Genomic DNA, 27,235 nt, shown 5'->3' with positions numbered 1-27,235 from the left:
CGTGGTAGAGCTCGTCCTTAGCTTGCACGAGGCCCAGGTCCATCCTCAACCACGAAATTTAAAAATAAAATAAAATAAAACACCAGAAAACAAGCTCGACCTTTGGGACTGTTCTGTCAATGGCCTTCAGAGACTGAGGCCCACGGGGTCTTCCCCAGGAACTCTCAGCCTCCCTGGTCAGCCGTCCAGCTCCTGTCCTTGTCCCCCATGAAGAGGACTCGTCCAGACACACCAAATCTGTGCCACTCAGGGGGAAGCTGCTGAACTTAAAAGGCTCACAGTTTCTCCGGCCCCGCGGCTGCGTGGAGCCAGCTCAAGGGCTGGTCGGCCACCGGGCCGAGGCTGCCTGTCAGAAGCACAGACGCCGAGCGCGTCCAGCCCCGCGGGAGGTTCGGGCAGACAGTGTTGCTCTGGGCAGTTTCCTGGGTACGTGGCGAGCAGCTGGACTCGGGGTCCACCGTGCCCTCACCTCCTTCCCCAGGTACTGCCTGGCCGGGCTGCCCGTCGGGTACCAGTTCAAGAACATCACGGATGCCGACGTCAACAACCTGCTGCTGGAGGACCTCATCATCTGGACCAATTACGAGATCGAGGTGGCGGCCTACAACAGCGCCGGCCTAGGGGTCTACAGTAGCAAAGTCACCGAGTGGACGCTGCAGGGAGGTGGGTACAGACCGTGGCCTCGGGGCCAGATGCATCCCTTCCCCCAGGCCCAGCCCCTGCCGGGTCCTCCGCCTGTCCAGGCCCGAGCACCTCAGGCCTGCTTCTCCCAGGCCCTTGCTATTGCCCGTGGGTGGATCGGCCCCTGTGTCCAGCTCCTGCAGGGTGGCCAGCTGGGAGGAAGGGGAGGAGGGGGTCAGCGCGGGACATGGGGAAGGGCAGTGGCTTCCAAGGCACAGGGACCTTTGCAGAGTCTCACTTAACTGGATCACACACGAGACAGCTTGACCCCCCAGTTCTGCATGCGAGATCTTGCATATCCACCCCAGCTACTCATCAGCGCCCTGTGCGTGGGTCGGGCAGCCTTTATGGAACCCCAACTAATCCAGAAGAGGAAGAGGGCACCTCGAGTCTGCACAGGGAGGGGGAGTTGGGCGGGCAGCAAAGTGTGGACTCCCAGCCCTGCGTCTGGGCCAGGGAGGTGGACAGGTCCCTCCAGCCCACCCCATCTCTTGATCTCCAGTCCCCACAGTCCCCCCTGGCAACGTGCACGCCGAGGCCACCAATTCCACGACCATCCGCTTCACTTGGAACGCCCCCAGCCCCCAGTTCATCAATGGCATCAACCAGGGCTACAAGGTACACGGGCGCCCCCTCCCGGGGGGAGCCCTGAGCGTCTCGGGAGGGCGGAGGCTGCAGAGGGAGCTAGGGTAGGGGTGGGGTCCCTCTGCTTCTGAGATCACAAGCCCAGACCAAGCGGAAGACGGGGATAGAGACAAACAGTGCGTAGCCTTTCTCTAACGCCACACACAGGCCTGGGGGCACGGGGACTGTACAGATAGGAGTGTTCTTGGTGACACTGGGCCATAAACAAGACCTGGTCCAGGCTCAGCACCCCTGGGTGCAGCCATGGCCCCACTGGAAGAATCTAGCTTGAACTTCTTAGTACCGTTTCTGGGCTGTAAGGGGCGTCCTCCTGGGGTGCGTCTCCCTGACCCCACACAGAGTGTGGCTCAGGGCAGGGGGTTGGGGCCCAGGCTGACGAGGCTAAAACCCCAGCTCTGCCCCCTGCTGTCTGCTTGGACAAGTTCTTTAGTGGGTCTGAGCTTCAGTCCTTCTGTAAATATTTACTGAGCAACAACTGTAGACACCACACTGGCTTCTCCTTCTGGGGTGAAGACCGTGAGGCCTATCCCCCAGGGTCGCATGAGGACCAAGCAGGATAATGTGTGTGGTCCCTCCAGCACAGTGGCCGACGTCATGGGCACTCAGCGTGGTGTGGGTGGGAGCCAGGCCTTGGTTTCCTAGGGCTGCCACAATCCAGGGCCCCCGACAGGCGGCTTCAACAACAAGGAACGCTGTCACAGCTCCAGGGGCTGGAAGTCCAAGATCGAGGGGTCAGCAAGTTTGCTTGCTTTTGAGTCCTCTCCTTGGCTGTGGATGGCGCTGCCCTCTCTGTCCTCCGTGTGTCTGTGGCCTGGCCACCTGTCCTGTTGGATTAGGCCCACCCTAACGACCTCGTTTAACTTGAAGGACCTCTTTAAAGGTCCCATCTCCTGGTGGTCACAGTCGGAGGCGCTGGGGTCGGAACCCTGTACATGAATGCAGGGGACAACCTATGACAGCTGACGCAGTGGCAGTGGCAGTAGCGCTAGCGCACTGGCTACCTTGGGAACAGCACCAAGTCAGGGTGTCCAACCTGGAACCCAGACCTTAGATCCTTGGCCCGGGCTCTCTTCTCCTCCCAGGGGCACATCCTGCCTGCCCCCACCCCCGAGTACTAAAGCCAGGTCACATCGTGCCTGTCCCCAGCATCCTGGAGCAGGTATCCAGGGGCTGTCTGCTTCCCCCCTTGTGGGAACGGAGGCCGAGGGGGCATTTGTGGGGCGAGGCTCGGGAAGCCAGCAGGTAAGGGGAGAGAGCTACAGGCTCTGGGTTTGAGCTAAGGGATCTGGTGACCTTGAGGTGACTTCTTCCACGTCCTGGAGCCCCCTGTATCTCTCTGCACTAGGTTTCCACACGTGCCACACCCCAGAGCCTTTCTAGGACAAGCAGCTGAGCCATGTTACTACAGGGTGTGTGCGTGGGGACCAGACAGGACAGGAGTGGGATTAAGGTGCCAGGAGAATTTCTGCTTAGATCCCCTGGCCCACCCCGGCCACAGCTTCTCCCTAGGAAGGCAGGCGACCCCAGGCTGAGCTGAGGTCAGGGTGTCACAGCCTAACGCTCCAGCGCTAGCTGGCTGCAAAAGACTCCTAATTGGGACCCAAGGGGGAAGGCAGGGAGGGAAGGAGGAGGCCAGCGTTGCCAGGAGTCAGTCCAGGAACCAAGCTGGGGACAATTAGCTCCCTGCTGCCGAGCCTGAGCATAAGTTCTATTGCACATGTGGGAGGGCTCAGCCACAAACTTGTAAGGCAGACAGCTCCGCAGGCTGGAGGCCAATCAGTGGCCTGGACAATTAGAGCAATGGCCCAGGGTGACCCAGAGCAAGAAAAGGCTGCAGAAGCCCCCCCAACACCTGCCAATGCTCAGGCCTCACTTGGCATTCTGCACGCAGTAGCTGTTCAATTAAAACCAGTGGGGATGAGCTGCCTGGTGTCTTGAGCCCTGGAGCTGGTGGAAGAAGAAGGGCCCGTTTCCCAAGAGCCCCGGGGAATGACGGTCCTGGTCTTCACCCCACTTTCCAGAGGAAGAAACGACGGCTCAAGAAGGAAATCACTTGTTCAAGGTCAAGGGAGTCATTGCTAAGGCTGAGATTCAAATCAGAGCAGTGCTTTTTCTTCCCTTAAAAAGAAAACACGTGTTATGTTTTTATTATAAAATAAGGATTACCACTTGATTTTTTTTTTCAATACAAATGACTAAAGGCAGGAATTTTTTTCTCCTGCTTTCAGTGTGTCTATTACAGAGAGGGAAAGAAAAAAAAAAACAAAGAGGAGTGTCTGTCTCTTGTATATATACCTGTGATAACAATGGACTTTGCTTGTCCACGTCCACTTTTAATTGTGAAAAATTTTAAACATCTACAAAAGTAGAGGGAGGCGCTAATGAATGCCCCTCTACCAGCCCCAACTTCCCCCGGTCCCAGCTCATAGCCACATGTGTCCCAGGGACTCCCCAGCCCTCCCCCGTCCCCTAGAATATTTTAAGGCAAATCCCGGGCCGTTCTGTTCCGTAAATGCTCTTGTAGATGAGGATCGTAGATAACGTCTCCGCTTAGAACAAGACCCATCATCATCGTCATGCCTAAAAATGTCAACAGCCCCTGCACGTCCTTAGACACCCGGCCAGCCTTGCAGGTTCTGGGACTGCCACTTCGTTTCTGAAAACCGTTGGTTTATTTGCTCCAGGATCTAAATGAGGGCCCCACGGTTGCAGGCAGTTGGGTTTTTTTTAAGGTCTCGGTTGATCTATATACTCTCTCTCTCATCTCTTTCTCTCTCTTTTTTCTTATAATTTATTGGGTGAAGAAACTGAGTCATTTGTCCTGTGGAATTTTCCACAGCCTGGATTTTGCTGATTGCATCCCGTGGGGTCATTTAACACGTTCCTCTGAACACTATATTTGCAGTAAATTGGAATGTTCAACCACGGGCTGGTCGGACTCAGGTTCGATTTCTCTTTCTTTCTTTCTTTTTTTTTGGTTGTTGTTGTTTTCAATACTGCTTCCTAGATGGCCTTGTGTATTTTTGTCGAAGACCAAGTCTGACTGTCTCTCATTGTGATGTCGGTGGCTGTCAATGGCCCTCACATGATCTATTATTTCAGCAGGGGTTGCAAAATGGGATAGGGAAATGCTATCGTTGCCTTTTGATTTATTAGCTGAAATGCTTTTTTTTAGAAAAGAATGTTCCTTTTATTGACTTTTTGGCCAACTGAACATTGAGTTCATTTAGTTTGAGAAGCCGAGTGCCGGCCCCATTCTTTCTGATTGCTTACCAATTTGCGGTATAATGAATTGGTTCCTTAGTCGCCTCTAAGGTGACAAGTGAGTCACGGCTGGACATGGGTGTAGGTCTGGCTTTGTTTTGCTTTTTGTAATATTATTATGCACGTAAGGATTTTTAACACCTCTGATGTGCTTCCGTCCACTGCCATTATTATTCTTATAGATGCCACATTGACCCTCCTTCATGTCCATTCCTCAGTCCTTGGACATGGCCCCAGGAGTCTGTGACGGCTTCTTTGCTGTCTGGTATGAGAAGATGTTCCAAGCTATAGAAACTTCCTTCATTGTGCCCTGGATTAGCCCTTTCTTCACAACAATTTAATTCCTTTTTTTTTTTTGGTGGGGGGCAGGGTACCTGGGATTGAACTCAGGGGCACCTGACCACTGAGCCACAGCCCCAGCCCTAGGTTGTATTTTATTTAGAGACAGGGTCTCACTGAGTTGCTTAGCGCCTTACTTTTGCTGAGGCTGGCTTGGAACTCACGATCCTCCTGCCTCAGCCTCCCGACCTGCTGGGATCGCAGGTGTGCACCACCGCGCCCAGCTACCTTGCTTCCTTTCAGAAGGAAGGGATAGTTAGATGCCACACTCCAGGCACTGGGGTTCTACTTGTTCCAGGATGGCTATCATATCTAGACTCTGTTCATGGTCAGCTAGAAGGAAATGCATTTTTTTAGGATAAAATGCATACTGATACTTCCTATTCAATTTCAGGACTACAAACTTTTTAATAATCTCACTGGTCTTTTAATAATCTCATAACTCTTTTCTCCACACTGAAAATTCAATTCCTGCACCAGCAGCGTCATTACCCACCTACTTCACCCCACAAGCACACACGGCAGTCTCAGAATAGTAATAGGAACAGGTTGAAGACTGAAAATAGCTGGAGAATCTGCAGTCCTTTTGCTCTCAGGGTCTGTCCCGAGAGGGATGCGCTTCACATGTTTTTGAAGTAGTTTCCCTGGGTATGATTTTGCTACAGCTCCATACCCTATGAGGTTCATTGAATTCATTTTGTTTTCGATTTTGGGGGATTGATTTTTTTTTAATTTAATTTGGTGCCATAATTATATACAATATTTACACGGCTCTAAAATCAAATCTACAAAGCCAATGCCGAGAGCGCCATCCTCCGCCCCAGCTCTCTCTCCCCAGAGGTTGGAGTGTTCTGGTTTGTTTGGTTTGGTTTTTCCTTTTGCTTATGTTTAAAGCGGGAGCGTGCATATATATCACTGTGTGCCCTCTCCTTCCTGGTAAGTGACAGTGTGCTCTCCACACCCTCTCCACCTTGTGTTTTAACATGATTGTCATCTACAATGCCCCTGAGGTCCCTCCACAGCAGCATACGGATGCCCGTCTCCCTGGTCCTTCTTTGAATCCACAGGTACCCCACCTACCCCATGGTGTCCTTAGGTAACCAGACCCCTACTTTGGGCCATTGCTACTTGACCCACGATGTTGGCTTGGTGCATACGGCTCTTTCTGTTTTCATGGCATAGCTTTGACATGGATGCCTAGAAATGAGATTGTTAGGTCAAAGGGTAAGTGTGTCTGTCATTTGACTACTTTTGCCAAATATTGCCCCTTCAATTTATTGTTTTGAAAAATTTAAGAAATAGGGGCTGGGGTTGTGGCTCAGCAGTAGAGTGCTCGCCTAGCACTTGAGAGGCCCTGGGTTCAATCCTCTGCACCACATAAAAATAAATAAAATAAAGGTATTGTGTCCAACTACAACTAAAAAATAAATATTTAAGAAAAGAAAAAATTAAGAAATAGGGCTGGGGATATAGCTCAGTTGGTAGAGTGCTTGCCTTGAATGGACAAGGCCCTGGGTTCAATCCCCAGCACTGCACACACACTCAAAAAAAAAATAGGAAATAGCCAGGTGTGGCCGTGCACGCCTGTAATCCCCTCGGCTTGGGAGGCTGAGGCAGGAGGACTGCAAGTTCAAAGCCAGCCTCAGCAACTTGGTGAGGCTTTAAGCAACTCAGGGAGACCCTGTCTTTAAATAAGACATTTGAAAAGGGCTGGGGATGTGGCTCAATGATGGTTAATCATCCCTGGGTTGAATCCCCAGTACCAAAAAGAAAATAGGAAATCTATCTATGATTCAAAAAACCAAGCTTACATCAGAAAACCGCCTCCTGCCCTCGTCCTCCATCTCCCTGGACCCACTCACCCTTCCCAAAGCTCCCCTCTCTCCGTGACCATAGCCGCTGGTTTCCCGCATGTCCTTCCACGGGGTTCGGGGAGCAGTGGAGGAGCCGGGGAGATTTCCCCACCCACATCCTGTACCCGCCCCCCAGGGTGCTCCCTGCACCAGGAGCAAGAGGCTTCCCTGTCCTCTAGGCCCCCTGCCCAGCAGGGTGGCCAACGCTATCCCCGCCTCCTGCCAGGGCTCAGAGAGGAGGAGTGGCTTTCCCAGGGTCACACAGTAAGGGACAGAGCTGGGCTCGGGTTCAGGGGTCCCACCTCCAAGGCCAGTCCCCTTCCTTCCCCCTGGTGGCTGCGCATTCTGTGTCCCCTACACGCTGTCCTCCAATACAGGGTTTCTCCACTGTAAGGGGGCTACCTGCCAGGGACCTCAGGAATGTCACCGTCTCCTGCACTCCACACCCCAGAGTAGATGGTTAGAAGCTGCCACCAATCTGCCACTGCCGTGGGCTAGGACCTCAGATGTGGAACTGTAGGTCACCAAGTCCTTTTGACTGGGGAATGAGCCCAGGGCCTTGCGCTCGCTAGGCAAGGGCTGGACCTTTGAGCCACCTCACAGCGCCCTTCTTTTTTCTTCTTTCCTTCCCCAGCCCTTTTTGAATTTTGAGACAGAGTCTTGCTAAGTTGCTGAGGCTGGCCTTGAACTTGAGACCCTCCTGCCTCAGCCTCCCCAGTCTCTGGGCTCACAGGCGTGTGCCACCAGGCCCAGCTATGAAGTCCATATCGTCAGTCCTCAAAACCACACTCTCCTTTCCTGTGCACCTTCTGTGGGCCATTTTGGGGGGCAAGGCCCCATGATATTGTCAGAAGGCACCTTTTAAAGACATTTTTTTCTTTTATTTTTTAAAAAATAGTAGTAATTTTAATTGGCGTGAGCCCAATAAAATAATATTTACCCAAATTTTACACTTGCTAGGGAACACACCACACAATTAATTCCAACAGCGTAATTAATTCAAATTTACATTAATTAAATTAAATTAAAACATTAAACTTGTTTCTTCATCTACTCCAAAGAAGTTCGGCAATTTAATTGCTATGAAACAAGATAACTGAAATAAAGAGGATATTTAACATACTTATTAAATGCCACTTAGTATTTCTGATTAGTATTTTTAGGGTCTAATTAGTGTCTAATTAACTGGCTATAGGCTATCTTTTCACAATATCAATTAAATTTCAAAACATCCTTTGTAAACACTCAGGCCTGAAAAGGAGAAGATTAAGCATTGTTACGGGCGTGAGTTAATCGGAGACGTTGGCGTGGTATTGTTTTATATCTATAAATACCCGTGCTTATTAAAACTCATCGAGTGTAGCTTTTCACCATTAATTGCTATTTAATCAACTTCAAATAAACGAGGAATCTCTGAGGCCAGCTGTCATTGTGGGAGACAGATGAAGGGCCAGGAAACAGGGCGTGGGGTGAGCGAGCAGGAGGGGGACCAGGGGGGCCAGGCCGAGGCAGCCGACGGGGGGTTCGCAGGCAGCATGCGTTCCCAGGTGCAGACGCCCCACCTCCAGGTGACTGTAAGACTAAATCCTGATGGGGAGCAACTGTGGGAGCATAAGAGGGACACCCACAAACCAAGTTGCCAGCCGAGTGGCAGGGCCGGGTGGCCAGGCCTACAGTCCAGTGACTCGCGGGGCTGAGGCAGAAGCAGGTCCAGTGGAAGGCCAGCCCGGGCAACTGAGTGAGATCCTGTTTCAAGATCAAAAATGCTGGAGGTGTGGCTCAGCAGTGGAGTGCCCCAAGTTCAACCCCAGTACCCCACAAATGATAAGTTCTCAGTTTTATGGGAAGTGACCCTTGGACCCTTCTAGGGAAGAGCTGCCTCAGCCCCAGGGAGAAAGGTTGGAACTGGAACCTGAACTCCCCCTAGTAAAGGTCCTAGTGGAAGTCGCTCAGCCCCTGAGCCCGGTCTCCTCACCTGTGAAGTAAAGGGCGTCTTCTTAGGTCTGTCTTCTTAGGTCTGCAACCGCGCATTGGCCCAAACATCTTGGGATTCCTTTTGAACAAGGATCTCTTCGTTTTAGTTTTGTACTGAGCCTGCCAGTTACCGAGCTGGTCCTGGTAAAATGCCTCCCGTGTGGGGTCCCTGTTAAAATCGGGGACAGACACTCATAGGAAGCACCCAGCCTGTACCTTGCCCAGATTCAGAGGCTCAGGAAATGGAGCGGTACCTCAGAGTGAACACGGGGCCACGGGCCTCGGGAGCCTGAGGGCTATCCCTTCCTGGGGACCAGGGACCCCTGGACCTGGGCTCCTGGACGTTGTCCACTGGCCCAGCCTCTTCTCGAACGTTCTTGCTGGCCTGTCCCCAGCTGATCGCCTGGGAGCCCGAGCAGGAAGAGGAGGTCACCATGGTGACGGCGCGGCCCAACTTTCAAGACAGCATCCACGTGGGCTTCGTGTCGGGGCTGAAGAAGTTCACGGAGTACTTCACCTCCGTGCTGTGCTTCACCACCCCGGGGGACGGGCCCCGCAGCAGCCCCCAGCTCGTGCGCACCCATGAGGACGGTAGGTTCCGGCAGCCCCTGCCCCTCAGCCCCACCCGAGCACCCCCGCCGCACCGCGGACTGTCCCTCGACGGTGGCCGCGCTCCGGTTCTGACTGGCCCTCTTGGGGAACAGTGCCGGGGCCCGTGGGACACCTGAGTTTCAGTGACATCCTGGACACCTCGCTGAAGGTCAGCTGGCAAGAGCCAGGGGAGAAGAACGGCATCCTCACAGGTAGGCACCAGCTGCCCCCTCCAGAGGGCAGACGGGCGAGAAGAGGCCAGCTGTCCCTCCCCAGAGCTAGTCCCCACCTGGACCAAGAGGCGCCCTCGGGGGAGGCTCTTGGCACCTCTGTCTCCAGTCCATCCTGGTGTCTCTGTCCCAGATCATGGGGCCCTAGAGGTCTGTGGGGCCTCAGGGGGCTGCCGTGAGGACGTGCCCGCTCCAGAGCGGTGCCCACCCAGGTGGCAGCCCAAAGAGCCTAAGGCCAGCAGCTCCACCTCCCTTGGCCTCACTGTTCCCAGTGGGTGGGGAAGTGGGAAGCCCAGCGAGGGGGGCTGAGGGTCCCCCGAGCTCAGGCCACCGCGGGGCTCCCCCAGGGTACCGCATCTCCTGGGAGGAGTACAACCGGACCAACACCCGCGTGACCCACTACCTGCCCAACGTGACCCTGGAGTACCGCGTCACGGGCCTCACCGCGCTCACCACCTACACCATCGAGGTGGCTGCCATGACCTCCAAGGGCCAGGGCCAGGTGTCCGCCTCCACCATCTCCTCCGGGGTGCCTCCAGGTAGGTGGAGCCGGCCCCGCTGGTCTCCCGAGAGGAGCCTGCCGGGGAGCGCCCTGCCTGCGGGAATCCTGGCGCCCTCCCCCACAGCCCTCCCCGCCCTATGGTCCCGCGACCCGGGGTCCCCCCCTGAGCAGGCTCAGCCCCTGTGGCCCCAGGGCTGTAGATGGAGGCCCTGGTCCACCGCGCCTCCCCGCGGCTCTGAACAAGGCGGAGGCTTCGTGGGCCCCGCACCCCACACGCCAGGCTCCCCATGAGGCCGTGGCCTCTCTGATTCAGGGGATTTATCAGTGACACCCAGAAAGTCCAGCTGCTTCCAGCCACGGAAGGGTTGGCTGGGCAGGGATGGCGGAGCATGGTGGGTGGGCATGGAGCGCCAGCTGGGGTCCACAGCTCCGCAACCTGGAACAGCCCAAGTAGCCCCCCGTGCCTCAGTTTCCCCATCTGTGTACATGGAGAGGTGGGCAGACAACCCTGTCATTGTGTCCACATGGGACCTGGCCAGGATCGCTGGACCTGCCCATGGAGATAGCTGAGGCACCAGGGCTTCTGCACTACGTAGGTCAGGGAGACTGACGGAGATTTCTGTAGAGCCCACTAAGGGGCCTCATATACATCAACCTGGTCCAGCCCTCACAATCACCCTGAAACAGGTGTTAGCATCACCTCCACTTTCCTGAGGCACAGAGAGGTGGGTAACTTGCCCAAAGATGCACAGCCTATAAGTGGTGAAGTTGGATTCAAACTCAGTCCACCTCCAGGGTTCGCAGTTGGCAAATAGGAGCTGCCTCCGGTCCCCACGTGTCCCTCTCACCTCCTCAGCACTACTGAGTATGAGAGGCTTTGTAAGGGTGGGGAAGGATGGGGAGGATGGGTCCTGTTTGGTTTCTCCTGAGCCCGGCTTGGTTTTGTGCTGCCGCTGACTCCCTCACGAGCATCTCACTCACACCCAGATCTGCCAAGGGTGGCCTCTGGCATAGGTGGCCCTGGGAGGTCCCCTTAGTCCCCAACCTGTCAGTTCCCTGCTATCAACATGGAGCCCCATCAGACACCCCGTGTGGGCCACACCTCCCCTGGGACCCTGGGGCCTCTCAGGATCAGAGGACGCACAGCCCGCTCCAGGCCCAGTCTCTTCACGGGGAGCAGCGCCCCACGCGCCCTTCCTGCTGTCCCCCTTTCCTAGAACTCCCAGGAGCCCCCACCAACCTGGGCATTTCCAACATCGGGCCCCGCTCCGTGACCCTGCAGTTCCGGCCGGGCTACGACGGGAAGACCTCCATCTCCCGCTGGCTGGTGGAAGCTCAGGTGACGCCTGCTGCGGGGCTGGGGCCGCGGGGCCGGAAGCCCCCGGGTGACTCGCTCGGGACGCAGATCCGGGCTCCACCTCCAGGGATTCTGCTGGGCCGGGCCTCAGCCGCCATCCCTGGCCGCGCTCCCGAGGCCTCTGCAGTCACATTTGGGGTCCTGGAAAGATGCTGGCGCCACGCGGCACCCTCGGCGGAGCCCTGGCATTGGGACCAGGACCTCCCCTGGGCAGAGCTGGTGCGCACAGGCGCTGGGGCTCGGGGCACCCCAACTCGGCACGTCTAAGGGTCACCCCTCTTCCAGGTGGGTGTGGTCGGGGAGGGTGAGGAGTGGCTGCTGGTCCACCAGCTCAGCAACGAGCCCGACGCCCGCTCCGTGGAGGTGCCCGACCTCAACCCCTTCACCTACTACAGGTGAGGCGCGGCCACGCGGGGCCCTGGGGGGGGGGGACGGCTGGCCGGTCCTGCTCACACCCTCGCCCCACCCAGCTTCCGCATGCGCCAGGTGAACATCGTGGGCACCAGCCCGCCCAGCCAGCCTTCCAGAAAGATCCAGACCCTCCAGGCGCCCCCAGACATGGCCCCGGCCAACGTGACCCTGCGCACAGCCAGCGAGACCAGCCTGTGGCTCCGCTGGATGGTGAGGCCCCCCCCCGGGGAGCGGGCACTGGGGTGGGGGGTGTCCCCTTGACCCCCACCCTGGGAAGCCGTCTTGGCCTCAGAGGGGGCCTGCAGAGAGGACCTATCCACCTTCTCCTTGCTTCTTTTTTTTTTTTTAACTTTTTAAAAAAAATATACTTTTTACTTCTGTAGATAAGCTGCCTGATAATCAACCATGGCTGAATGAGCCAACGCCCCCCAAGCGATGGAGAGGCCAGAACGCTTTTTACTGAGCACTGGCCAAATGCACATTTAAACAATTCAGGAACTATACAAAGGACACGTTATCCTCCCAATGTATAGCTTAAAAAAAAAAAAAAGCAAGGCTCAGAGAGGTTATGAACTTGCCTTGGCCACACAGCTCTCTCAGTGGGTCTGGATTGAGCAGTGGATCTGCGCTCAGTCAGAGAGTGAGCACTTGCTGCTGAGCCGGAGGGGGCCAGGGAGAGCATGAGGCTGTCACCCTGCTGGTCCTACAGGAGGCAGCGGCTAGGGCTCCCTCTCCTGCCGGGTGCTTCATTTCAGAGTCAGGCCTTGAACCTCAGCAGGCCTGTGACAGCAGGCTGAGCTTGGTCCCCAATTAGCGGAAGAGGAAACGGGGGCAGAGCGAGGTTGCCCACCTGCCCAGCGCCCTCACACCCTCCTGTACCCCCTACTGGGGCAGAGCGAGGTTGCCCACCTGCCCGGCGCCCTCACACCCTCCTGTACCCCCTACTGGGGCAGAGCGAGGTTGCCCACCTGCCCGGCGCCCTCACACCCTCCTGCACCCCCTACTGGGGCAGAGCGAGGTTGCCCACCTGCCCGGCGCCCTCACACCCTCCTGTACCCCCTACTGGGGCAGAGCGAGGTTGCCCACCTGCCCGGCGCCCTCACACCCTCCTGCACCCCCTACTGGGGCAGAGCGAGGTTGCCACCTGCCCGGCGCCCTCACACCCTCCTGCACCCCCTACTGGGGCAGAGCGAGGTTGCCACCTGCCCGGCGCCCTCACACCCTCCCGCACCCCTACTTCACAGCAGAGCTGGGTCCCACCCAGGGAGTCCACCTCCATCCACATCCCCGGCCACCGAGCCCTCTGCCTCCAGGTCCAGGGAATGTTAGAGACAGTCTCTCCGCAGCCAGCCCCCAGAGGCCCGGGGAGAAAGGAGAATTCTTAGACCAAGGTGGGGGGCAACCCCGCCTCCTGGGCTCCTCAGGGAACCCAGAGCCCTGCACTGAAGGAGCTCACGAGGGTGCCTGCCTCTGCTGGGCCCATTGACCACCCCGCCTCGTCCCCACGGAGGTCTTCAACTCACTGTGCAAAACACAGCTTGCACGGACCTGCCGCACTGTGGTGGCAGGGAGCACGGGGCATGGCTACCTCTCACCCTGGGACACGGCCTGACAGATGGTGCCAATGGCGGTCACCTGGGTAGGCATTAGCAGTACTAGCACCAGAGAGGACTATGGGGTCAGCCAGTGGCCTCCCTCCCCACCTGCCCCCCGCTTCCACCTCCTGAGTCTCACTTGGAGGTTTCCAAATACTGAAAGGTCACAGGAGGGTGGGGAGCCATGGCTGTGCCCTGTGGCCGGCACCTCTCAGACCCACTTGGCGGTGCACACCCGTCACTTTCCGCAGCAGGTGGGGCTCCACCCCACCTCGGGCTCCCCGACCCCTCGGTTCAGTTCTAATAGTCTCTGGTCCACTTCACTGAGTGTCTGCAGAGGGTGGGGGTGTGTGTCAGCCACTGAGACAGGCCCGGGGAGGAGCTGGACTAAGTGGCTTCCAGGGTGGTGAGCTGTGGACCGCGCGTCCTTGGGAGGCCCTGGGGAGGCTGACCAAGAGGAGGGGACCACAGGTGGCCCAGCTCCACTCTGTCCAATACAAGGCAGTGAAGATCAGCTTTCGGCTCCAGGCCACAGACACCCACCTCCTCTGCTCATCGGCACTGGCCAGGTTCACCAAACAACCTTGAGCCAGTGACCACGGCCCCTCTGGCCTGGTGCTAATGCCTGGGAACAGAATCTCCCTTTTCTCTTTGGTGAGACTTGAACTAGCAGGAAGCTAAACATGCATCAGGAGAGACTGAGGTGTGCTGGATAGCAGGACTTGCTGGAAATGAGAGGGAATATCCAGGGAATGTCCTCTCTGTGTGTCCGCTCCTCCAAGGGCAGCATGCGCTGAGGCCAGGTGAGTTAGGCAAGTGAGACAACCAGAGCCAAAGGTGCTCAGTCTCCTAAACAGGACCAAGTCCCTGGGCAGGGGCGTAAGTTAGCCACGTACACAGTGGAGATGGCCCTGCTCCTCCTCGGAGCCTGGAGGGGAGAGGAGAGGAGTTGGAGACACCATGTACACCCCCAGCCAGGCCAGGGCAGCGCCTCTCGGGGACACTGGCAGCCGGGTCGGTGGACCAGGTCATCCTGCAGGCCAGGAAGAGGCCAGTTCTCCCTGCACGGGTGTCCCGGCCTCATGGCGCTCTGCCCCACCTGGCCGCAGCCTCTTCCAGAGATGGAATACAACGGGAACCCCGAGTCCGTGGGCTACAAGATCAAGTACAGCCGGTCGGACGGCCACGGCAAGACACTGAGCCACGTGGTGCCGGACCGCGTGGAGCGGGAGTACACCATCGAGGACCTGGAGGAGTGGACGGAGTACCGCGTCCAGGTCCAGGCCTTCAACGCCATCGGGAGCGGGCCCTGGAGCCAGACGGTGGTGGGCAGGACCCGGGAGTCAGGTACCCCCCTCCCGTCCCTGTCCCTCTGCCCTCAGGCTGTCCAAGGGCCAGCAGGCGGGGACCGTCCTCAAGCAGCCTGAGCAGCTTCCCTCTGCCCAGTGCCGGGAGACCCCGGGGCCTGCGCCTTCCCCAGGACCGTCCCCACTGCAGGGACACGTCCGGGCAAACTGCCCCTCCCCGCCCTCAGCGTTAGCCCTGACGCCCAGCGGTGCTGCAAAGAGCCCAAGACGGAGTCCAGGGAAGGGGTCACCCTCAGAACATTCCAGAAACAGAACCAGCAGCTCCTATGGGGCCTGCCCAGGGGTCACCCATAGAACAGGAGCCCCAGCCTCAGGGAGCCCTCGTGTCCACCCAGGTCACCACCTGGGGCTTTCTCCTGGCCCTTTACATGACCAGGAGCTTCCGGGGCCTCCGGGTCCCCTGTCCCCAGCCCTCCTCCCTGCACAGCTCACTGAGGTCAGTCAGAGCAGAGGACAATGAGGGAGGCAAATCAGAAACCAGAACAGCATCTGGACACGCCCAAACCAAAGACCTCAGAGCAGAGTGACCGCCGGGTTGTCCTCTGAGGGAGCCGGCCACCTGGAGCCGGCTCCTCCGCCCCCACCCTGCTCCCCTCCCTCTACCATAGAGGGACTCGGGCTCAGTTCTCGCTCTCCGCTCCCTCCCTCCCTCAGTCCCGTCCTCTGGCCCCACCAACGTGTCCGCGCTGGCCACCACCTCCAGCAGCATGCTGGTTCGCTGGAACGAGGTCCCCGAGGCAGACCGCAACGGGCTGGTGCTGGGCTACAAGGTGAGTGTCAGGACCAGAGGAGGGGGTGGGGTCCTCTCCACCCAAGGTGTCCTGTCATCCATCACCCTCAAGGCCTCGGCCTTCTAGAGTGGATATGGGGTCTGCCTGGCTTCCCATCAGCAGGAGTCTCCTGCCCTTAGGGGTGGGGAAACAGCCAGGGCCAGGTCCTTAGGGCTGTGCCCCTTCTTCCAAGAGGCCACGCTAGGGGGCCCAGCCTTGCTCAGCTCTGTCTTTGTATTAGTCAGGTTTTCGTTACTGTAACAAAGCACCTGGGACAGGTTCGCTTATAAAGAGGTTTGTTTAGCTCACAGCTGGGGAGGCTCAAGGACGTGGTGTCTGCATAGGCTCTGCTCTGGTGAGGGCCCTCTCAGCTATGTCACATTGTGGCAGAGGGCCACAGCAGGAGTTTGCTGGAAAGGTGGTCATGTCGTGGTCACATCTAGGTACAGGAAACTGGGGAGGGCTGAGCAAGGCGAGGCTCGGGCCTCTGTGACAGTCTCCTGTGGAGCTCCCAAGGGGTCACATGAGAACTACATCAGTCCTGCCTGAGGTCAGGGTCCCCCTAGGGTGCACCCCTCAAAGGTCCCATCAGGCGAGGACCCAGCACCCATGCATGGGCCCTCGGGGAACAAAGCAGCCCCAAACCGCAGCCTTCCAGGGCCTCTGGGGTTTTCTGACAGCTGCTCCAGCCTGACCTGGGACCTGGCGGACCCCTTGTTCCGTGTGCCCCTCCTCCCGTGAGCCTGAGGAGGCCACACTCCCTCCCAGCCCCTGTGCCCACCCGAGGCTCCTCAGGGGCCGTCCAGCTTTACAGCCGCGCAAGCCCCGTGCCCCGGCCCTCTGGGTGCACAGCTTTGCCGTCACCCTGGGCCCCCTGGGTCACGCTAGGTGCCCCAGTCGGCCTGCCCCGTCCCCACACGGCCTGCTCCTGGGCACGAGCCCCTCCTGAGGTCCTCCCTGTGCCGGGCCCTGGCAGGTGATGTACAAGGAGAAGGACTCGGACTCCCAGCCCCGGTCCTGGCTGGTGGAGGGCAACGCGTCCCGCAGCGCCCAGCTCACGGGCCTGGGCAAGTACGTGCTGTACGAGGTGCAGGTGCTGGCCTTCACGCGCATCGGGGACGGCAGCCCCAGCCACCCCCCGATCCTGGAGCGGACGCTGGACGATGGTGAGTCCAAGTCCCAGCGAGCCCCGGGAACACCTGCGGGGGCCGCCTTCCTCTGCCCGCCCGGCCTCGCCCCGGGATCCCGCTCTGCCCACGGGAGCCGTGGCCTCAGGCTCCTCCTGTGGGGAACCGGTCACTAGGGGCTACCAAGTCTCTGCAAGGGGACACTGATCACAGCCTGCGTGTCCCTAAGGAAGAAAGGACGTCGTGAGGATGGGCAGAGAGCTGGTCCTGTCTGTTGGTCTCTCTCCAGGGCAAGTGTAGGATCGGGGACTTCGCACCTGTTTGATCTCTGTCTTGCCCGGGGCAGGTTTGCTTGAGTGACGTCTGTGAAAGGGAAAGTCTTGGTTTTTCCAGGGCAGGAGCCTCCTGGTTCTCTTTCCAAAAAAGTTCCAGGAGCCAAGTACTAGCATTCGTCCCTCCTCCAGCAAAGCCCTGGGGCCAGGTGGACCCACGGGTCCTGCGCCCTCCCTGTCCCTCGCCCATCCTCACGCCCTGCCCACCACAAAATGCCCAGATGCAGCAGGAGTGTGGGAGGAAGCCAGCACCAGGTGTGGGTCCTCTGAAGTCATAAATCAAGCTAATGGACAGCTAAGTTAACTCTACCCTGTCCTCCTGCCTGGACAAGTCCACGGGTACAGTGACCTGGAGGGCCCCTTCAGGCTTGGAAACCTCGGACCTCTTGGCGTCCTGTGCTGGGAGGGGGCATCACCCCCCCACACCCCCACCCACCCTCTTCCCACCCACACCCCTCAGTCTCTACCCATACCCCCAGAAGAGCTGCCCTTGACCATCCCTGGGTTCAAGGGTACAGTCTGCCCCAGGAGGTGGCTCTGAGGACCTTGGAAGCACGCTTGGGGTGGTCTGAGCAGGAATTCCAGAGCGAGATCTAGAGAGACAGATGTGCAGGCTCAGGGTGGTGCTTACTTACCATCGCTGCACAGCCGCCCCCCATAGTGGACCGAAGTCAGAGCAGGGGCTTCTAACCCAGACCAGCTGGCACGCAGCTCGGCGGCAGGCGCTTGCCTAGTACAAGCAAGGCCCTGGGTTCCACCCCTAGCACTGCAAAACCAAGTCAATAAGATCTAAAAATGAAGCCCAGCCCCAGGCCAGGGCCGTCTGCCAGGTTCTAAGGGTGTGCACAGAGCAAGCCGGAGCCCCGGGTGCCGCCAAGATCACCTGCTGGGAGGGCAGAACCCTCACTCCACCTTCTAGCTCACACCTATCTTGAGGACAGAAGCCTCCCCGAGCTCATTTTGTGTCACTGGTCCCTGACCTGGTACCGGCCCGAGCAGCTGTCCATAGCACTCACTGAGCCGCACGGAGTGGCCCTGTCCCCCTCCACCCGCCCGTCTGCTGCAGCTGGACGTGCTTGAGGCTGAGCAGAGCCTGTCAGCCTCTTCCCCTGTGTCCCCTCCAGTCCCAGGACCACCCATGGGCATCCTGTTCCCGGAGGTGAGGACCACGTCAGTGCGGCTGATCTGGCAGCCCCCCGCCGCCCCCAACGGCATCATCCTGGGTAAGCCTGGCCCCTCCAGAGCCCCGTCTGCAGGAAGGAGGGGGAGGCACGTTCAGTGACGGCGAGAGGGGAGCAGGGGCAACAAGTGTCCGCGGCCCTAGAGAGTGGGACCCGGGTCTCGCTTCCCCGGCTGCAAGTTCCTGCCTGTTGCATGGTCTGCTGCAGGACAAGACCAAGTTCAGACCCCAAGGACACTGGCTGGGGCCATGCCTCCAGACTCCAGTCCTCAGCCTCTGAGCACCTCGTAAACCTCCACGGTTGTTCCCTGGGGGACGCGCTGGCCAGTCCAGCCCAGCCATGCTCACAGCTGGGCCTGCACCAGGGAGGGAGGCCACAGACCAAAGGTCCAGGTTCCCTGGACACACACTCCCAGAGCCGAAGGCAGGGCTGAGCAAGTCCACTCCCCCGCGACCTCTGCACTCTCACCTTTACGGTGGTGGCTTGCCAGGCATGGTGGCCCACGGGCTCCTGGGGTCCCAGCCACTCGGGAGGCTGAACAGGAGGATGTCCTGAGCCCAGGGGCTCCAGGCCGGCTGGCAACATAGCGAGACCCAGTTTCTAAGAAATTAAAAGTGAAACAGAGACTCACACGTGCACACGCACACACGGCGCCTGGACGTGCCGGGCCTGTGCCGGCCATGCTCTGGGGAACCCCACGCCTCACAAGACAGTGGGCAGGGCCGCAAGCCCTTAGCCCAGAGACCCAGGCTGGAATTCCAGCTCAGCCGCTTCCCAGCCGGCTCGGCCTCCTCTCAGGGCTGACGTAGGAGCCCAGGCACTGTTCACACCCTAAGGGCCACTGAGGTTTGTAAGTGACCCCAGGGCTCCAGGCAGACAGGGCCCTGCCCAGTGCCCAGGTGCAGACACTGCTGAGGCTGAGGAAGGAAGGACCTGCCTCCAGGGCCACCCTCTCCCCCTTGCCCACAGCCTACCAGATCACGCACAGGCTCAACGCCACCACCGCCAACACCGCCACCGTGGACGTGCTGGCCCCCAGCGCCCGCCAGTACACAGCCACCGGCCTCAAGCCAGAGTCCGTCTACCTGTTTCGCATCACCGCCCAGACCCGCAAAGGCTGGGGAGAGGCCGCCGAGGCCTTGGTGGTGACCACCGAGAAGAGAGGTGACCGACCGCCCATGGGGGCCGGGGAGGCCTGGGTGGGGGGCAGCCAGGTCCTGGCCTGGAATGGCAAGTGAGCTCCAGCCAGGTGGGTGTGGCACACCTGCCATCCCAGCACTCGGAGGCTGAGGCAGGAGGATCGACAGTTCAAGGCCAGCCTGGGCAATTTAGGGAGGCCCTAAGCAATTTATTGAGACCCTGTCTCTAAATAAAAAGGGGGGACTGGGGTGTGGCTGGGTGGTCAAGGGCCCCTGGGTTTTAGGTAAAGGAGGGAAGGACACGAGTCTGGCCCAGAGACATACTCCTGGGACTCGGGCAGCCTGGCAGGTGCCTGACCAGAGGCAGAGGTGCTGGCTGCAGAGAGGGGACCCTGCAGGGTCTGGGTGCTTGGAAACGGGGGTGGCACTGCTCATCTGCCCTGCCCCTCTGCCGTCTCCCAGACCGCCCGCAGCCCCCCAGCAAGCCCACCGTGCAGCAGGAGGACGTGAAGGCACGCAGCGTGCTGCTGTCCTGGGAGCCGGGCAGCGACGGGCTGTCCCCTGTGCGCTACTACACCATCCAGACCCGCGAGCTGCCCGGCGGCAGGTGGGCGCTGCACTCGGCCTCCGTGAGCCACAACGCCTCCAGCTTCACCGTGGACAGGTGAGGAGGGTCCCCCCAGCAGGGCCACTGCCCCCACTCCTCCCCCCCACCCTCCCCGTCGGGGCCACCTCCTGGGTACTTCTGGAGCCTGGCGTCCCCCCCCCCTCAGAAGGAGGAGCCTGCAGCCCTCGGGGCGACTCTGCCAGGGCCAGCTTCCCTCCCAACTCTGGCTCCGTGGAATTCCCGGTGGCTGCCTGTCCTCCCGCCCGCCCTCCATCAGGAACACAGACACTTGCTGGGGGAGGAGATGGACCCCCAGAGGCCACTCTGTTCTCCCTGGAGAGCCTCGCTCTCCTCAGCTCCCGGCTCAGGACAGGAAGGGCCGTCTGGAGGGGCCCTGAGACCTTTAAAACCGGGAGGGAGGGATACTGGGTGATCTTGTGACTGCCTGGGCCTCCAAGCTGGGCCTGGGGACCCGTGGCTTATCATTGCAGCTAAAGGGCCCCCATGAGGCATGGCCGGGGCTCTTGGTCCAACTTGACCCCTCTGTAACAGAGGTCCTTTCTGAGCCTCAGTGTCCCCATCTGTCTGGGGGGTCTGCCCCGCTTCCCTGAGCAGAGATAGATCAGTGAGACTGTGGCTGGGCAGGGTCTTCGGGGGTCCTCCGCCACTGAACCCCAACCCCCCACCCCCGACAGGCTCAAGCCCTTCACATCCTACAAGTTCCGAGTGAAGGCCACCAATGACATTGGGGACAGCGAATTCAGCGAGGAGTCAGAATCACTGACCACCCTGCAGGCCGGTCAGTGCCTCCTCCCCAACTTGGGTCTCTTGCTGTTGGCCCTCGGCTGCTTCCTGGCACTGGGGGGCCCCTTCTGGGGGGGAACAGGCCACGGGCTGCTGGGCCCTTCCACCTCCAGGGCAGAACCCCCAGGTGGTGAGGGCCGGAGGAGCCTTTGCCAGGGGCTCAGGTCCCAGACCCAGCCGGACATTCAAATGCATCCTTCAGATGTCTCACAAGCTTCTGAGGAGGGGGCAGGGGCAGCCCAGGAGGCCTGTGGCTCTCGGGCAGCGTGGAAGGTTCGGGACTGTTGGTCTGGACTGGGTCCCTCTCTCCCTCTGCACCGGCCCTTTGTTCTGCGGAGGTGGGTTGGTGGGCACACAGCAGTGACTCAGTCCGCAGTCGGTGGAGTCTGGGCCCCACGGCTCCCTAGGGCTGAGGCTCCAGCCCTCAGAGCCATCTGTCCGTCTCTCCACAGCCCCTGATGAAGCGCCCACCATCCTCTCGGTGACACCCCACACCACCACCTCCGTGCTGATCCGGTGGCAGGTATGGGCAGCAGTGGGGGGGGGGGGCTCCCAGAGGGACTCAGACAAGCTTTGCACTGGGAACAGAAAGCCAAGACCCCCCAGGGCTGCCCTAGAGCACACGGAAAGGCAAGACACAGGGACCCAAGCAGGCGTGTGCCCATAACAGGACACTCTGCACACCCCACACACCTGCTCCACTCTCCAGAGACACCAGGCAGGTGCCTGCACCCCGTACTGCTGGCGGGGATGCAGGAGGGGACACACAGGGCCCCAGGTCACACAGCTTGTAAGTGGCAGGGTCGGGTTTATAAACCCATGTCTTCTAAATCCTTGGGCAGAAAAGTCCTTGGGACTCCCAGGGTCTCTCAGGTCCCCAGACCCAGCAGCCAGGGCAGGGGTCCCTAACAGCAGCCTGTGCTGTGACTGTGAGCAGGAGACCACTGCCCCCGTGGAGGAAGCGCCCCTCCTCCGTTCTCCTCCAGCTGCCTGCTCTTTGGCGGGCACCGCTGCCCTGCCAGGCCTGGGGAGGATTCTGGGCAAACCTCGCCGACCAGCCGGCCCTGGTATCCTGCCCGTCGGGACCCTCCTGCGCCCTCTGCAGGCCAGCCTCTGGCCCAGCAGGTCCCCCGCAGAACCCAAGGTGGCAAGCTGTGTCCCTGCCTCTCAGGATCAGAGGGACGGGCACCAGGTTGTGCCCGTGTGTGGCTGAGGCACGGGCCCGCGGAGGGGACACCCCCTTCAGTGGGAATGCCCTGGTACACCCAGGAGCAAGGGACAGGAGGGGCCAGAGCAGATTGGGGCCAACGTGGGGAAGGGGGTAGGGAGGCGCAGGCAGCAGCCAGGAAAGCAATCAAGGGGCTGATAAAAGGCTGAACCGTTTCAGTAGGCTTTGTAAAAGAGGTGTCATAAAAAAGTAGCTCCCACCTTCTCTGGAAGCTTCTTCTCCAACTCAGCTCGGACGGGAGCAGAGAGCAAAGGAGAAAATGATGGTGGGCGGGGGAGGCAGCACACATGGGCACACTCACCCTCCCCTGTGCCGAGGAGCAGGGAGAGGGCTCCGCTGGCAAGAAGTGCTGGCCAGGTAGTCAGGAGGGCTCAGCAGGCCTGGGGAGAGCCGTGGAAGGGCTTCCTGGCCCAGGAACAGCGAACAGCTTGGACGTCCAGAGGTGTACTTCCTTGGCTGTGTGATCATGAGCAAGTGCCTTAACGTCTCTGAGCCTCGGTTTCCTTCCCTGTTGGAGGGAAATGCATGGTGGTTCTTGCCTTTCCCTGCCTTACAGGGAATGCTGGGTGACTCAGCCGCCTCGTTGGAAACCCTTTGCGAATTAAAGATGCACCATGTTAATTTGATTTATTCATGTTGAGGCACAACCCTCCCTCTGGGCTGCAGGAGGCATGATGGGGGAGAGGACGGCGTGGGGTGAGCAGCGACCCGGGCCCCACTCATGTCTTATCCCCTTCCCTGCAGCCCCCAGCTGAGGACAAGGTCAATGGCATCCTCCTGGGCTTCCGCATCCGGTACCGGGAGCTGCTCTACGAGGGGCTGAGAGGCTTCACTCTCAGAGGCATCAACAACCCTGGGGCCAAGTGGGCGGAGCTCACCTGTGAGTGACATCTGAGGGTGGGGGCACCCTCCTCCTGCTCTAGCCCTCGGCTTCCTGAAGCCCCCTAACCTCACCCTGCCTTCCTCCCGTGTGTGCCTTGTCCTGTCCCCACTTTTCACTCACTGTTTACTGAGCACCTTCTACACGCCCCAAGACCCCCGGGTCACACCGTGATGGAGACAAGGTCCCTGCCTCTTGGAGTAGCCCCAAAAGAGGGGTCTAAGGCCCTGGGCAGGGCAGAGAGGGAGGCCGTTCCAGGAGACCCCGAGCAGGCTCGGGAGGGACATCTGAGCTTTCCAGGTTAAGGGCCAAAGGGACAGAAGCCAGGTCACTCCCCAAGAGCGGCTGTCAAGGCCCCTGTCACCCCTAGTGAGTCCCTGCCCTGCCCTGGTCCCTGGGGCTGCAGCCTGTCCCTACAGGAGCAGGAAGCAGCAAGAGGCCCTTGGAGGGCCCAGTGAGAGACCCCTGCAGGGCCATCAGCAAGGGACACCAGGGTTGGACCTATGTGTTAAGAGGGCCGCTTTGGTGGCTGAGGGGACGGGGGCGCCAGGGGCAGGGAGGCCAGTGGAGTCTGTTGCAGTGAAGTAGCCAAAGCAGGAGGCTGAGCCAGGCTGGCGGGGGGCGCGCAGCGGGCGGCCAGTCTGGAGAGGACGTGGCACAGGTGTCCCCTCCACAGGGCTCCACAGGGACTCATGGAAGGGGAGAGGAGTAGGCAGGGCGCAGAGGACCAGGGTACCAGGCCTGGTGGGGCCACTCGCCAAGAGAGGTGCCTGGGACCTGCCCGACCCCCGAGCCCCCCACAGGTCCCCCCCACACACTGTGTCTCCAGTGGCCGTTAGCAGAGCACGCCAGGTGCAGCCCCTAGCAAAGGAGCCTTAGTGTAGAACTAGGAGCATCAGGTCCAGGGGCTGGTCCTGGTAGTAAAATTGTTTCTGGTTCATCTGAGAAAACTAACGACCCCGGTATTTCAAGGTGGTTTACCAGGGGCTGTACCCGGAAACAGGAGAGCGGGTTGGGACTACAGGGTCCCCAGAGCTGTCCCCAGGGACGCCACCTGGGGCTCCAAGGGGTCCTCATGACCCTGGGCCAGCGCCCCCGGGTCGGGGCAGCGCTGACCTGCAGCTGCGTCTTCCAGCAGCACTCCCACCGGCCCCGGCGCCCCAGGAAGGCGCAGCTCTCGCCCACTCCTCGTGGCCCTACTCCCCTCTCGGCTTCCTGGGGGCGGGGACGTGGCACTAACTCCTCTGTCTGCTGTCTCTGGCCCCCTGCCCGCTCCCCGTAGCCTTGTACTCCGTGCGGAACCTGAGCCGGCCCAGCCTCACGCAGTGCGAGCTGGACAGTAAGTCTTGCATGGCGGCCCTGGGGCGGCCCAGGCCTCCTCAGGGATGGGGAGTGGGTCCTGCAGAACTCCCGCCCCAGGCCAAGGCGCCCCAGGGTGCCTGAGGAACAGGACCACCCTCCACACAAGTGACTCAAACCCAGGAAGCAGGAGGCCGTTACCAGGCGGCCCACCCCGTCCCTGTTGGGTGTGGGGTAGGAGCCCACCGCCTCCTGCAGGTGGGAGATGGTGCAGGTCCGAGGTAGGAGCTCTGGGGGCCGCTGGGCAGGTGGGCAGGTGTCCATCGATGCTGCCCAATCCATCCAGTTTGAGGTTCTTCTCACCCGCTATCTCCCTGCCCCAGGCCGCTCCTGCCCTGAGCGCTGGGCTGCGGCTCCCCAGCGGGGCCCAGCCACGGCTCACCCTGTGCCTACTGTTCCTGAAGCCCCAGCAGGGTTCTTCCCAAGGCCACTCTCACAGGGCCGTGTGTGCGGAAGCCACACCTGTCCAGTCCAGACGCCCTCAACTGTCCCCCTCTGCTCCACGGGGCCCACGGCTGCGCAGTGGTCAGCCAGGAGACTCCCCCAGTGCCTAGCACTTCCACCTGGGGAAGGGGGAGGGGACGGAGCCAGAGAGGGAGGGGTGCAGAGGGCGGGGAACCTCTCAGCCACCCGGACAGGGACGGCGTCTCCCACCCGGAAGGATGGAGCCAGCTTTGCCAGGCGTGTCCCCCTAAGCCCCAAACTTGGCAAAACGTGGGGCTCCCGAGGCCAGAAGTCCCGTCTGACAAGCCTCCCTCTAGGGCCGAGTGGGGGCTGGCGCTGCAGCTGGGGGCAGAGCGTGCGCTTGGCATCCAAGGGCCGCGAGTCCACCCACAGCACTTCCCCCAGGAAAAGAGCCGGCACACGGGGACAACGGGGCCCCAGGTGGGGCAGGGCTGGGAACTGGCCTTCACAGTGGCAGGACATAGGACAAGCAAGGAGCGCCTGTCCCCTGGCCCAGGGCACCCGGGACAGGCTGGTTTTACACAGTTGTCCCAGCATGAATGTTAACAGAGCCCTTTCAATCTCAAGTGCCCAGTCGGGTAATGTCCCATGTCACCCTCGGCCAGGAGGCCAGCAGCCGCGTCTCACGTCAGAGTCTGCAGGGGGAGTCCGAGAGCCCCTGGGCGCCTCCTACCTGTTTCCTCCTGAGCCTTCACACAGGGGCTGGGACTGCGGGGCCTCGTGCCTCTGGTAGGCTCCTTTCGGCAGGGACGGTGACCTCTGTCCCCTCCCCACTCTCGCCCGCAGACCTGAACAAGCACAGGCGCTACGAGATTCGGATGAGCGTGTACAACGCCGTGGGCGAGGGGCCCCTGAGCCCCCCGCAAGAGGTGTTCGTGGGGGAGGCAGGTGAGTGCACCCACCCAGCCCCAGGCACTCCCACCGCCGGCTCTCCCTGGAGTCCACTCACTAACACACCACCCCTCTGCCCCCAGTACCCACAGCAGCGCCCCGAAACGTGGCCGTCCACAGCACCACAGCCACGCAACTGGACGTGACCTGGGAGCCACCCCCGCTGGACAGCCAGAACGGAGACATCCAGGGCTACAAGGTAGGGGTTCCGAGAGAGTAGGGGGTACAGAGGGCCACAGGCAGGATTGGGGCTAGGTGCAGGCCGAGAGGTCCCAGGCCCCTCCTTCTCCCATGGGATCCACCGTGCACTGCCACCTTGGCTGTGACCCAAGTCACACAAACATTGTACAGCTGGGACCAACTGACGCTCATTCTCTCCAGTGTCCTGGGGGCAGCTGGACCCAGGGGCAAGAAATCCAGCCACACCTCTGCTCTTAGCACCCCTGAGCGGCACCCCTGCCCTGCCAAGCCCAGCCCCAGACATATGGCCCCTCCTAGGAGTTATCTGGTCACCTGATCGCAACATTGATACTAATGAGATGCCCAGTGGGAAAGGTGCCACTGGGTCATTTGAAATCTCTGCTCAAAAATCATTTCTGGATTTTGGATGGTGGCGTGTGTTCTAATGGGTCCCTAAAATTCATGGAGCCCTCTGGAACTCTTCAATCCTCTCGAAAGCCCATTAGACAGATGGGTTTGATACCAGTCGCCATCACACAGATGAGGAAACCAAGCCAGTTCAGGTGACTTTGATACAGAGGAGGAAACCCATTATACAGACGTGACCCCTTGTGTAGAGGCCCCCGTACGGGTGAAGAGACCGAGACCCTGCGTGGGTAGCCTGTCGAGGGCACAGAATAGCAAAGAGTCAGAATTCAGGCCTCTGGCCAAGGAGCACGTCCCCTTAGTTGGAGACGTTGGGACACGTAGCCTTGGCCAGCTTGGAGGCCTGCCCCACCCCCAGCCAGGGTCGGGTCCACTCTGGTACCTGGCTGGCTCCTGGTCAGTACATGTCCTTCCAGAGAAAAGCCCTGGGCAGCATCCTGGGGTGTGGGCACACAGGGCATGAGCCGCAGGGCCTGGTGACCCCTTGGCCCAGCACAGGGGCAGCTGAGTCTCAGCCAAGGCCCAGCAAGCCTCCCACGCAGCCCCAGGGAAGGCAGAATCCAGGAGGGAGGAGGGCGGAGGGAGGAGGGAGGGAGGCATCTTGCCAAGGAAGCTCCCAAGATGGATCCCACCCTCCAGGCTGTGCCCAGGCGCGCCAGCTGGGAAAACCCAATACTGCACCCCAGCATATGCCTCCCAAGGAACCGGCAGGGCGCCGCGCAGAGCCAGCGCAGGCTGGCAGCCACCAGACTGTTGAGGTTTGGAAGTTGTGAGTTCACACACAGATCCAGGAAACGTGTGGGCGCCGAGGCACCGCACAGAGCACCGAGGACAGGCACCGGTTCCAGAAAACACCTCCAAACCTGAGCAGCCGCCGTGGCCCAAACCGAGGAACCTCAGCCTTGGTTCACCTAGGGGGAGCCACGTATTTGTGTCACCGCCCAGCAAGCGCAGCCGAAGTGATCCTGCGTTTGGGTCAGGCTGGGTGCCGTGTGCGTGGACGGGCACCTTCGTGTGCAGGCCTCGAGCACCATCTC

The 27,235-nt window shown here is 60.0% G+C and overlaps 1 protein-coding gene across 1 annotated transcript in view; it reads left to right on the top strand.

The window, feature by feature from the left end:
* Nucleotides 1-27,235, top strand: part of Sdk2 (sidekick cell adhesion molecule 2) — a 137,308-nt gene that overhangs the window by 78,293 nt on the left and 31,780 nt on the right. Inside the window, exons 18-37 of the mRNA XM_071603864.1 lie at nt 482-663; nt 1,184-1,299; nt 9,152-9,347; nt 9,461-9,559; nt 9,925-10,116; nt 11,297-11,418; nt 11,722-11,831; nt 11,907-12,057; nt 14,552-14,789; nt 15,464-15,579; nt 16,556-16,745; nt 18,163-18,261; nt 19,189-19,383; nt 19,821-20,022; nt 20,661-20,764; nt 21,222-21,292; nt 22,742-22,877; nt 24,160-24,216; nt 25,488-25,589; nt 25,676-25,791. Coding sequence (XP_071459965.1) covers nt 482-663; nt 1,184-1,299; nt 9,152-9,347; nt 9,461-9,559; nt 9,925-10,116; nt 11,297-11,418; nt 11,722-11,831; nt 11,907-12,057; nt 14,552-14,789; nt 15,464-15,579; nt 16,556-16,745; nt 18,163-18,261; nt 19,189-19,383; nt 19,821-20,022; nt 20,661-20,764; nt 21,222-21,292; nt 22,742-22,877; nt 24,160-24,216; nt 25,488-25,589; nt 25,676-25,791 — 2,794 coding nt within the window. The remainder of the gene's footprint in view (nt 1-481; nt 664-1,183; nt 1,300-9,151; nt 9,348-9,460; nt 9,560-9,924; nt 10,117-11,296; nt 11,419-11,721; nt 11,832-11,906; nt 12,058-14,551; nt 14,790-15,463; nt 15,580-16,555; nt 16,746-18,162; nt 18,262-19,188; nt 19,384-19,820; nt 20,023-20,660; nt 20,765-21,221; nt 21,293-22,741; nt 22,878-24,159; nt 24,217-25,487; nt 25,590-25,675; nt 25,792-27,235) is intronic.

The sequence above is a fragment of the Marmota flaviventris genome, chromosome 17 (assembly GCF_047511675.1).
Source record: "Marmota flaviventris isolate mMarFla1 chromosome 17, mMarFla1.hap1, whole genome shotgun sequence".
In the NCBI taxonomy this organism is placed as follows: domain Eukaryota; kingdom Metazoa; phylum Chordata; class Mammalia; order Rodentia; family Sciuridae; genus Marmota; species Marmota flaviventris.
Note: the sequence above shows the minus strand (reverse complement) of the source record. Positions and strands in the feature narration are given on the sequence as shown.